The 13,042-nt window shown below is 42.2% G+C and overlaps 1 protein-coding gene across 4 annotated transcripts in view; it reads right to left on the bottom strand.

Moving 5' to 3' along the window:
- Window positions 1-13,042, bottom strand: part of suclg2 (succinate-CoA ligase GDP-forming subunit beta) — a 131,957-nt gene that overhangs the window by 90,753 nt on the left and 28,162 nt on the right. For all 4 annotated transcript variants that reach the window (XR_012591598.1, XR_012591600.1, XR_012591607.1 and 1 more), the window contains exon 2: window positions 12,008-12,149. Coding sequence is in view for 1 of the 4 variants with exons in the window: in XM_074617390.1 (XP_074473491.1) it covers window positions 12,008-12,149 (142 nt within the window). In the remaining 3 variants the exon portion in view is untranslated. The remainder of the gene's footprint in view (window positions 1-12,007; window positions 12,150-13,042) is intronic.

Here is a 13,042-nt window from a genome sequence, read left to right as displayed (position 1 = left end):
CAAAAATAAATATGGGTTCTGAGTTCGTCACACCACAGATAAAAACGCTAAGAATATAAAATGAGTAGGGCTGTCAACGTTAACGTGATAACGCATTAACGCAAATTAATTTTAACTCGGGGTGAGAAATGGAAATTCTGATTGCATTAAAAAAGTTAACTTTTTGACTCTGATTTTATGCATATGCTGGTGTGTGTTCTTTATAATATGACAACTTTCCTAAAATTAGATTTTTTTAAAATCGCAATACATCGCCTTGCTTACAGTATTGCAATATATTGAATTGTAAGCCATGTACCATGATATGTATCATATCGTCAGATTCTTGCCAACACACAGCCCTAGTTTTAACGACACTAATTTCTTTAATGCATTAACGCAACTGGTGATTTTTAGATTGTAGCGGGCTCTAGATACTGGCATCATATGAAACTAAAAAAAAACAAAGGAATCCATTGGTGCCAACCATGTCATACTTTCTTTGCCGAGAAGAAGCCTAAATAACGCTCCAAACTTGCGTTTAATTTTGGCGAGGAAAAACTGTCATGTCCATTTTCAAAGGGGTCCCTTGACCTCTGACCTCAAGATATGTGAATAAATATAATTTAATCGCGCAGCTTAGACTTTCCACATGTTATCAGATCGAATTGATCAAATCCTGATAGTGAAACGAGTCATTTCGCTCAAAACAACAAAAAAAAATCCACCGTTTTACAGCTGAAACAAGGCTACAGCGGAGCCTATGACGTAGGCAAATGTTGATTGTAATTGGCCGGTGAGCCCAGTCCTGGAAAATGCATGCAGCATGTTCTCATGCGCAACCTGAATGACACCGAGATGGCCGGTAGGTGAGAGACAAACGGGGCCGGACAGTCGGTAAAAACGTTATGGATTTTTTGACGGCCCACTGGAATTTGTCCCGGTATGCCAGATGGCCAGTACGCCACTGCTAGCAGGTGAGGTAAGTAAGCTTTGTAACTTGTGATTGAGTGGGAGAACCACCGATGCTATGTGCTTATATAGTGTTAGGGAAGGGGTTATGCTAATGATGGCTCCGGTGCTTCACCAAGCCATGATTTCAGGCCCACCCAAAAAATCCTGAGCACATAAATTAAAAAAAACAGTTTAACAGTCTAACTCCACAATTCAGTACAAAACAGTTCACATGTATTTAGCACTTGTTTTCTTTAAAACCAAATAAATGAACAACCACATGTATAGAGGCATTTCCCATCATTTTATCTTAGGAACAGAACACGCTTCCTGGAAGTCAATGAGTATGAACATATTAAAAAGGTAGAGAAATAAATAAAATGCAACTAAACACAAGTTTGATTGGCACATAAATCCCACAGCACATTAGAGCTGTCACTTTTATTAATCACGTTTGAATGAATGGGTTAGATTAACTTGAATGCAGCCTGATCCTAAACCACGTTGTAGAATTGACGTTCCGTTCATTCGCATGATCTCTACTCCCTCACTTGCGTGACAAGCTAACGGCTTTCATTTTTCCCATGTTCGAATGGAAGTTACAGTTTCTAATAAAAAGTGACAGCTCTACAGCACAGGTTCATTAAAGAAATAAGTCTACCCTGAAATAGTACTAGACATCAGCATCATCACTCACAACAAACAGGTGGGGCCTTCCAGCTGCCATACTGATGGTCAAAGTCCTCTAATATGAAAACACATTAAACAAACGCAGATGTGACTAAATAAACTGAGAAAGCGTAGCACAGCATCTCCACCGGCACACAGGCCAGTCAAGCTGGGGGAGTATGAGGGAGGACTCGGGTGAGATGCAAACGTTACGCATGGATGAGGAAGTCCTCAGAAGGGCTTGTGTTGATGCCCATATGGGGGAGGAGCGTTTCTGTGACAGATGGTACAGGCTAGACGGTGTGTTGGGTTAGCGAAGAAGCATATGGTACTCTCTAGATGATCTCATAAACCAGCACCAGGCCCAGTCGGAGGTGTAAATGTTTTTTCTTCACCCTGCCAGAGAAGGCTGAACCGTTGATGTCACCAGCAAAATAAATGTGGAGAAGTGTGAGCATGGGTGTTATGCCGTATCTTATGCGACTTAAAGGGTAACTTCGATATTTTTCACCCTGGACCCTAGTTTCCCATGTTTTTGTGTCAAAGTGACTAAAAAGTAAAACATTTCTGCCTTGGTGAAATATTTTGACAAGAACATAGATTTGTGTCAGCGTGACTGTGAAATGTGAAGTTAGACGGCTTCGTTTCAGATGCTGTGTCGAAGTATCCAACGATACCAAGCATGATATTGTGGACTTATGAGAAAATTATTGCGTATCTTTTGATCACAACTTGTTCTTATATTTACAAAGTTTATTTCTGTTGGACTTTATCGTTAAAATAATTCATAATAAGACATAAAGTTGAAGACCTCAGGTTTTCAAAATGGCATGCCATGCATATCTTCTATGAATAGATCATCTTCCATCGCAACTTTTTTGTAACTACAGAACAGGGCACGACCCGTTTCAACTCAGTACCGGGTCCGTCAGGCTTAAGAGGTTAAAAGAGAACTGCAGTACACTGAAGTACAGGTACAGTACCGGTCATGAACAGTTCCTCTACCTTCCCCTACACACCGAAGCAGAACTAGTCAGGATTTTATGGCAGGAAACTTCATGTCTGTCCTCCCAGTTACAGCTGCCCTGGCTCTCTACGCCACTGGCTCTTTCCAACATGCCCTTGGCTCTGTGTCTGGTATATCCCATGTCTCTCCACACGGTTAGTGACGGGGAAACGCAGCAGATGTGTCTGGGAGTCCATCCAGCAGAGGCTGCTGTGCAGGGAGCCTCCTTTGCACCTCAGTGCACAATGGGAAACCCAAACTACTGGACTCCATGAAGAGAGGGATCAAATTATCTCAACCAGCTCTAGGTCTGCTGGTGCATGCCTCCACTCCTCGGCCGTTTTGTTGCAGGTTGGGTTGTTGCAATCTCCTCACGCTTTCTGTGCACACATATTGATAATTTATTTTTATGCGAAGATCCTATGTGTTTTTTTAATAAAGTGTGTGCTGAATTCAGAATTCAACATTGGACAACACCAAAGCCTGCCACACCGCCACACACTAGGGTGGCTGCGATGAGGCTGGAGATGTCAGAAGCTGCTTGGCCAACATAATATAAAAGATACTGTAATCGACAAATCATCTGAATGGCAATTTACTCTACATTTAATTCATGTACTGTCTGAAACTAACTTAATGCTTAGGTCTCACTGAGAAGACGGATACTAACACTAACAGACTTGGCACAATACACTTTAACATCTTCTACACTTTCACTATTTAATTAATTATTACTTTTTATATTTCTGATTTAAAACTAGATCAACTTGACACACAGTGCTGCATCTCAAATTAATCTTCAGGTTCCCAGCTTTCAGATGATGAACATCACTTCTATGTGGCATCTACTGTTGACCTGCTATCTCTCCTTAAAGACTCCCTGTACCCCCCTTAAAAAAAGACAAAAATGGGTCTTTGAAAAAGAGGAGGGGAGTGGAAAAGGTTAAGCCAGTATTGTGTGGAAGGACGCTAGCTCCCGGTTTACAACGAGATCCGTCTTAATTTGCAGATCACAGGCCAGAGGCACGGAGGGGGTCTGAGCTGCCACAGAGAGCAGACAACTAAATGAGCAGAAAACAATCACTTTAAGATACACACAACAACAGTGTCCTTGGCCTTGAGCTACTTTTATTTACACATCATCTGAGGCACAGTGTAAGCCTCATTGACTTGATTTTAAGGGCTCTTGAAGATCCCCAGTAGCCAGAAAAGGAACCTTTCTGGAAAAAACAAACCACGATATGCAGCGTATACAGCACGGCCAAAAACATGTTTGATGTTTTCAATGCAGGAACTGGTGTTTACCTCAGCCAAGTACATTTGGAGTGCTTTCAAGCATAAAGACAGCAACGCGTGGCAGATTGAAGCTGATGGAGACGCATTTGTCAGATGAGTGGATCCTATAGATCTTTCTTTCCTCCTCTCCCTTATACAAAAACACAAGCATAACCAAATCTGCACGCCTGCACACACACACACACACCTGCTTCATCAATGGCTTATGTCAAGGTAGCTCGCTATTATTCAGTAAGCCAACATATCAAACTAACTATCCCTCTAATAAGCACACATGAGATTTGACAGCCATGCATAAAAACTGCTCTGTTTACACTGAATATTCATAGCAGAGTGAAATAAATTAAAATGCTTCCCACCTCTGTTAATCGTCATTCTGGCAGGGAGGCTGCGCTAAGCACAAAGCGAAAAACAGAAGCAGAGGTAGACTGAGGTGAACGAGGAGCGAGAGAAATTAAGGTAACTTTTAAAACTGAACAGAAGACGGAGAGAAGAAGAAGAAGCAGAAAAGATACAGAAAATGTAACACAATTTGTCAAAAGGAAAGTTAGGAAGACGACAACGGTAGAGAAAGACAACATATTCCAAACTCATCTGATATGAGGTGTACACATACACGAGTACATGTTGCTCCCATTCATCACACGGGCTCAACATGCGGTGAAGATAAGAATCCGAGGCAATGTTTTCTTCCATCGCCGCTTTGTCAATGAATGATTGCTGGGGGAGGCAGGAGGCTTGACAGACATGAAGGGCTCTCGCAGCAAGGAAAGGGGAGAGAAAATGTGGTTTTGATTTAAAATTCAGACTGAAAATCCATCAAGATTTGCTCAACAGATGCATCTGTCAAGCGGGTGGCGACACACAAAGTGGACTGCATAATCACATTCTCTTTGGCTGTAGCGGGGCACAGGTATGTGTATATCTGTGTGCATGGCCGTGCATATGCGCTTCGAAAGCAAAGACGAAATCTATATTCATTACTGGACTTGCTTTGATATCTCAAAACTGCTAGATAGCACCCAGGTCTTTGGGAGAAACCTGCGTATATGTGTGTGTGTGTGTATATATATATATATGAGTGTGCTCACATCACTGCAAAATGAAAGGCAAGTCTTGCATTGACTGAAGCTATATACGTTATCGATAACATGTTTAGGCAATGCAGAAGGGGAACTGCCGAAGGAGACAAACTCTTTCAAATCCATATAACGATAAAGATTTGCTTTTCGCTTTGGCACCAAATCGTCCGCCATCGTCTTGTCTGTCAACTCCCCTTCATCCCGTGTGTGTGAAATATGAAGCTTGGTTTAGGCTTGTCATAGTGAAGCTGGCGCGAGGTTCGCACTCCCGAAAAATTAAATCATCAAGGTTTTTCGCGTGGTGTGTGAAGGCTCCGCAAGTTGTCGAGATGCTCTGTAGTGCACCTCTGCATTTTTGTAACGACTGCACCCGATGCGCTTTTAATTTCAACATGGATGCCTTTGAGGGGAAGACTGGCCGAGCAGTTTTACCTGTACAGACATCTCTACAATTGTTCACTGGGAGACCACAGGGACAGACAAATGTCATTAAACTCTTGGAAAGAAATAGGCAACACGAAGAGGCTTTTTGCCGCCGGCTGTGAAAGAAAATGAGATTGTTTTGTAAAAGATAAAAAGGGTCTCATGGAAAGAGTGGCGAGCCGAGGGGAAGCACCGCGAGACGGAAAGTAATTTAGACTTGGAAGTAAGGGATAGTAATAATTACAGTACACAATGCAAAGTTTGGCGGTACGTTGGAGTTTAGTGTTTACCACTGTTGTCAGGTAGCCTACTTTCATTTACAGTACCACTTGTTGACTCCTTGCTTATCCACGGACTATTTTGTTTGTACGCCCCCTGGCATTTCGTAGCATATTGCAACGAACAATTAGCTGAGCATAAACGCCTCGTACATTCTTTTAGTGCGGGTGCCATCTACGGAGGCCCGCGCCACGGTGTCTCGCACGAGTATAAACAAAGCTTGACTCCTGCTACTCTGTGTACAGAGCAGACACTTTCACTTTCGTCCATCGTCCGACTATGTATTGTCTTACAAATTACATTTTTTTTTACTTGATGAATGTGCGCGCTGATACATAAAAATAAACATAAGGGGTTTCATTTCTGTAACAAAAGCAAAACGACAGTTTGGGGCAAGTAATGTAATCGGTGTGTGCCCGAACACCACGTAACACCGACTACCGCGGCAAGCCTACTCAAGGTAGGTACTTGCATCATGAGATGTGCGTGTTCTGCTCCAGAGATGGCCTAACATTTGTTTTCTCATTAAGATAGATTGACGATGTGTCTCTACTTAAACGTTTACTATATTTTTTATCTGTCCATCTGATGACTTTTTTTTTTTACACTAATGGGTATTATTTATAGTAAGTGTGTAAACTGAGGTACTCTTTTACTTTAAGTGGAACATCAACCAAATGAAGTATTCTAATATGTTATTTCCATGGCCTTGGAAAGTTCAATCAATATTTGTGAACATGAGCTACTCTCTCTCTCAAAGCTAGAAACCAGAGAAGTAAGTCTCAAAAGTCTGGAGCTGCTCCATAGACGATGATTCGAGCAGTTCCACGCTTTATACCCTATGACATCACTAATTTGAGTTTTAGCACTAGTTTGGGGATTTGGAAGAGAGTTGTTCGTGTTTATTTGGAATGTGTTAGACCATAGGAATAACATGTATGATTTTTGAAAATGGGTGCAGTTCCCCTTTAAATGCCTTCTTACTCATGTCCTTGGTTGTTTCATGAGCCGGGTGAAGCACTGAGTGAAATACTCTAACAAAAGATACTTGATCGTATGTATTTTTAATGAGCCGAGCGTTGGGTTACTACCACAAACGTTTGTAGCTTAATTTTTCTGACCTCTCTAAGGTCACATTTTAGGAAGCACGGAAATAGAAGTGCTGCTGAAAGTTCACTACAGCATGCCATAGTAGCATCGCATTACAAACATCCATTATTGATTCTGCCAGAGAGACATTTACTTGTACTTTCCCCATTTACTGCTGAAGAGCATAGCACATTTTTTGAAAGCATAAATTGTCTTAGCCTTATAACCAGACAAAAGAACTGGATACCTGAATGCCTAAGAATCTGTTGAAAGACGGTGAATATCCACAAATGTGACAACAGAATATTTAACATGTTCAATCAAAACATGTAGATATTAAAGGGATAGTTGGGGTGTTTTGAAGTGGGGATGCATGAGGTATTTATCCACAGTCAGTGTATTACCTACAGTAGATGTCTGTCGGTACGCCCCCAGTTTGGAGAAGCAGACAGGAGTTACCGCATGGAAGCAAAGCAATGTGCTGCTGTGCACAGGGCCAGCAGAAAAACTTATTTTATCCACCTAAAAGAAAGGCTCACCTAAAAAAATCAATAGCAGTTTAAGTGTACATTATATTTAGAATATTTTCACTGCTTTACCTTGCTGTCAGACAGCCCTTTGTGACAGGGAACTGAAGCCGTTGTATCCATTTATGCTTTTTACCAAGGCCACCAGACTGCATTGAAAAAAACCTGTAATTTAACCTTGCAGAACAGAGTGACTGGTCTACCGCTGCCTCCATCAGTTAGCTTGTTTGTGCTATTATGTGACTTTGGTGAATCCAAACTAACGGCTTCAGTTCCCTTCAGTAGACTGTATAGCTGTCTTATGGCAAGGTAAAGTGGTGAAAATGTTTTAAATACTGTATAGTTAACACTTAAACGGATATTGATTTTTTTTTTTAGGTGAGCCTTTCTTTTAGGTGGTTAAAATACATTTCGCTGTCGGCCCCGTCCACAGCAGTACATTGCTTTGGTCTCGTGTGGTACCTCCTGTCTGTTTCTCCAAACTGGAGGCGTGCTGACCGTTATCTACTCAGTTCAGTTCAGTTCAGTTCAGACAACTTTATTTATCCCCAAGGGGACAATTAATTCTACTACAGTAGGTAATACACTGACTATGGATAAGTACCTCATACAATGCCTCTTCAAAACACCCGAACTATCTCTTTAAAGTTATGTTCTGTAACTTCAAGGTCCAAAAGTTTAGTTTTCAAAACTACAGCTTGGTCCTTGGGCTGTCACAAACACAAAACACAAAAATTAAAAGCTTGAGGATGAGACTAGTGGATCTGGGTCATTGGTTTTGGACAGACTTCAAGAGTTAGAGATGCCATTCTCTCGATATCCCAGTGGAGCGCACATTACAAAAACTTTGGACTTCCTGATAACTCCCAGCACGGCTCACCCAGTATGGGGCCCTGCTTTCCATGAGCCATTAGCTGGTTGCGAGTCGCCCATCTGCCACAATGTAAACTCTCCCCTGAGTTGTCATTCAAGTTAAAGGGAATCAATGGTCCATGTCGGATATTTTTTTAATGTTTTGATAGAGAAGGAGAAAGATTTTAAGCTATTTGTCCTCAGCAGTAATAGAACAAATCAATCTGTGTCCACTTTAGGAGAGTTGGACCACTCTATAGCACACGAGAGGAGTGAGAGGAGTTCCTATATAGCATAGCTGCAATTGAACTGTCAACTTAACCACTTCATGGTTAAGTGAGTGTAGCGGAGAGGAGAATACTGGTTGGTGTGCATGTGTGTGTGTGTGTGTGTGTGTGTGTGTGTGAGTGTGTGTTTGTGTGTGAGTGTGTGTGTGTGTTTCATATACGCAAGCTCACCCTACGCATGTCATTCATCTGCGTCTGTGCTTCCATGCTTGACTGATTTATTCTATTGTGTATGCGGGAAACCAGCGGGATATCAGCAGCACACAGAAATCCATTTGAGTCGCTCCTGGTCAGCTCAGATACTCCCAACCTTCCATATCCCCTGTACAGAGCCGTATCCCGTGTCCTCTACAGTGGGAAGCCATGAAACAGAGCTGCGTCCAGGGCTGGCTTCACACCCCGCCTCCCCCCTCACCCCGGGTCAGAGCTCGACAGTCTCAGTTTGCATTTCAGCCCAACAGATCTTAACTAAAGAGGTCACTGATCTCCCCCTTTTTCCTCATTCTCCGTCACATTCATGTACGACCTAACATCGCCCACGAGCGAACCGTACACATTCATGTGAGAGCATGAAAAGACACAGTGTGTATCAGACGAAATGAAGCGTCAGTAGATGCTCGCTTTGCATGCTTTAATAGTGAGCCAGCAATAGTCACAGGAAGTGTGAGAAACACACACACATGTACTAGGACATTGACCAAAGCTTAGTGCATAAACGGAGACGAGATAAAGCAGCTCTGAAGTACGCTGTGGGAATAGAGGGCTTGATTCACTAAGCCAACCCAAAATTACTGCCAGAGCTGCAAAAATTTTGCGTTGGCGCATGTTTTCAATTTAGCTGTGAATTTACTAACACTCATGATGTGTGGTCACAGTCAAGTTCATTTATGCACTGCTGCTAATTAAGAACGGATGCTTTGCTATTTAACACGAGTCTTGATAATTTCTGGAAAAGTAATTGGGTGCAAAAGAAAGTTCTCTGCTACTGAGCTTGAAATATTGGTTGAAAAAAACAATAAAAAGCATTTCTGAACTGCAGTCATGCAATTACCTCTACTGCAGTGGACAATTCGCAATGATAAATCACTTCCAGCCTCCATTTGGATAAAGTACCTTTCCCTTCTGCACATACAGTAGTTTGCAGTTCAACACAGAAACATCCTAAAATATGTTTTATAATAACCCAAACATGCAATTTTGCACCTCTTTTCAGTTGCCAGAACAAAACTTCAAAAAGCCCCATAAATAAGTCATAACTATCCAAATGCTATCTGACTGTTATAATCTCAAAAAAGCACCACAAATCCAGAGATATAAGTAAATCAAATCTTGAGTCTGGCCTGGGTTTTATTAAGTTGTCTGTTCCCTACTAACTCCTTCGTCCTGAGCTTTCTGTCTCTCCATTTCTTCCCCTACCAGGCAATATAGGTACTGTCATGAAAATATATGTCCTCTTCCTCCTATTCAGTTTATCTTTGTCCGCATCGTAACCAGGGCCACTGAAAGCAGCGACCCAGGCGCTGGAGCCCAAAGGCAGCAAGAGTGGCACCTCGCTGGCTGACAACCAACCTGGATGCACTATCAGAAAGCCACTGCTGTAGTTGGAGAGGACGCTGAATAAAATATAAAGCTGAGGGTGGATATATACACTGTATGTGTTAGGGCAGTGTGGTGTGTGGGAAGAAAGTAGAACAGGGAAGGTAGGAGAAAGCTATATGTGGGTGCATACAAATGTGTGTTAAACTATCTTTGTTCATGAGAGTATAATGTATTTGTGTTACAAGAATAAAGTTAGAGTTTCAGTCACTTCTTTGCATGGCTTTGTGTGAGTGTGTAGGGGCAATAATCCAAATTGTAACACAGGATTAAAAATAAATACGTTAAAAAAAAGAGGAAAAACAAAACAAAAGAACATGCCAAACGTGAGAAAGTGAACACGAGAGGTTTTGAAACAAATTAGCACCGATGAATGTGTGATGAAAAACTGAGCAGACACAACCACTAAGCTCGAAAAACACAGGCTCCCGCACATAAACAAACAGCACAAAGACAAGATTAAACTTGATACAACTTCAACCCTGATTAACCACGGTCATTCACACGTCCTGTAGCAGGTCTGCAGAGCCATGCAGCACAAATGGGACTGTTAAGGTTTCACAGTGTACAGCGGTACAATTACACAGTAATGACAACCAAATCACAGTTTACAAAACTCTGAAACTAACTTATCAGCACTGAAGTAATAAAGAATTATCTTACGTGTAAATCCACACGTCAACATGAAAATACTTGTGCAGTGAAGCAATGTTGTGGCCACGTGCTTAAAGGGATATTTTGCAGATTTTCAAGCAGCCTTTAGTCATCACCGTGTTCACAGATGAACAGTATTTGGCTTCCCTCCGTGTTGCCAGCGCCCGAAGCTTCCCACCCTTCCGCCAGCAGAAGTCCAACGGGTCATTTCGCATCACCTGGTAGGCTTTTGCTGGCGGATGGGCGGGGAGCTCCGAGGGATAGCGGCACCGGGGGAGGCCAGGCGCACACACTGTGATGACACAGAGCTGGTTGAAAATCCCTTTAAAGGACGAACAGATGATTTCCTATTTATTTCAACAAGCTTCACATGTTGCTGGTTCATTTAGTAAATTACGGTCCCATTTAGAGTCAAATAGACCATAAAGCAGAGTATGCTTTAGGGCGTGGTTACCTTGTGACTGACAGGTCGCTACCACGGCGTTGTCCGGTCTGGGAGTTGTCAGTGTTTTCGTCTTACAACTTTAACCCTTCCACAATGTGTTTTCAGTTCATGAAAGTTAATTGTAACCTTTTGGTTGCCTGAAAATGTCTTATTCAGCGTTCGGTTGTACTTAGCTCCACCCTCTCGTGTCACTTCTGGTTGCAGAAAAACGAGATGGCCAAAATGCCGAACTCGAGGCTTCGAAAAGGCAGTCCACAAACCAACGGGTGATGTCATGGTGACTACATCCATTTCTTATATGCAGTCTATCACACTGACTGGCCCGAATGTGTTCACAGAATTGACACTGCATTGAGTGCGAAGTACCCAAATTTAGCATTGAGTGCATTGCTGGGTCTGGTTTACTTAATTCTTTTATCAGATATTTCCTGATTCAGGTCATAAGTTTGCCAATTTTACAATATTTTGCCTTGTTTTCATACAATATTAAACATTGCTGTTTGAAAAGTTTGGCTTATTGAGTTAAATAAACTAAAAGGATTAAAAGAAAAATGAAAAATATATTCCTCAAAGTATCAATAAAAGGTATGATTTTATTATCTGTATCTTAACTCAGATATCTTATTGACACCAGTACAAAAAACATTTCAAACAACACCCATCAATAGAGGGCAGGTTGCTCCTTCCTCTGTGGTCCAGTGGATATAGATAAGCAGTATGGCTTTTGTGTGTGTGCGCGCGTGTGTGTGTGTGTGTGTGTGTGTGTGTGTGTGTGTGTGTGTGTGTGTGTGTGTGTGTGTGTGTGTGTGTGTGTGTGTGTGTGTGTGTGTGTGTGTGTGTGTGTGTGTGTGTGTGTCGCCTCTACTCACTGAGCCTCTTTGCAGCCTCCAAGGCCTCCGAAGCTGTGTCAGCCACATAGAAACGTTGGACAGCCACGCCACTCTCTTGCATCAGCTTCTTGCTCTGGTACTCTTGCAGATTCAGCCATCTCCTGGGACTCAACCAGGTGCACTGGAGGGGAGGAAGAAGGGCAAAATGAGCAAGTGTGTCTTGGAAGTGAAAGATAGTTAACACGGTGCTATAAAAGGTACCGATCGGAGTGTTCCGTCATGCCTAATATATTAACAGTATTTCCTCTTCAGCTCAACATCTCTCCAGCAACACCAAAACATGTCTAACACCTGCCTACGAATGCAAAGGCTACATCCTTTCTTCTCTTCCCTCCGACCATCTCTCTCTCTCTCTCTCCTCTTCCTGTAATGAGGCAGACGCCCGGGCCTAAGCTGCAGGACAGCTCTGGAGCCGTTTGCTCCATCAGCAGACACAGGCCGTGTCAGCTCCAGCTGTTGTTGCTATTAAAAGGAAATTGGCTTTTTAATGTGACGGAGAGACACAGGCTGTATTAGAGTTACAATCCCTCCACAGCAGCGCACACCGCTATGTGCATGTGTGTGTGTGTGTGTGTGTGTGTGTGTGTGTGTGCGTGCATGCAAATGTTTTCACAGGGAAATCTTCAGGGAGTCGTTAAGGAGAGAAAGGCCATTAAAGTAAAGGGAAAACAAGGACTGCGAGGGAAATAATGGTTTAGCATGTAAATGATACTTCAGCATGTGTATTTCCTTTCCCAGTGAAGATTAAACTAACATGATAATAACATCAGGAGTGCACTACATTCTGTCAAGTTAAACTGACTTAACCTGTTATCCACTGTAACTCTGTTTCAGCTTCACAAGACATTAGTTATTTGAGGACATCTGCATGAACATAAGGGGCAACATGTTCACATTATAATGCAGACGATGCTGTTAATGTGTTATTTAACTGTATGTTGTACTACTACCAGAACATTGTAAGTAATGCATTGTCGATACTACACCAATAAAGCAAAATCAAATGTTCCATCA

This window comes from Sebastes fasciatus, chromosome 1, assembly GCF_043250625.1.
Source record: "Sebastes fasciatus isolate fSebFas1 chromosome 1, fSebFas1.pri, whole genome shotgun sequence".
Taxonomy (NCBI): Eukaryota; Metazoa; Chordata; class Actinopteri; order Perciformes; family Sebastidae; genus Sebastes; species Sebastes fasciatus.
Note: the sequence above shows the minus strand (reverse complement) of the source record. Positions and strands in the feature narration are given on the sequence as shown.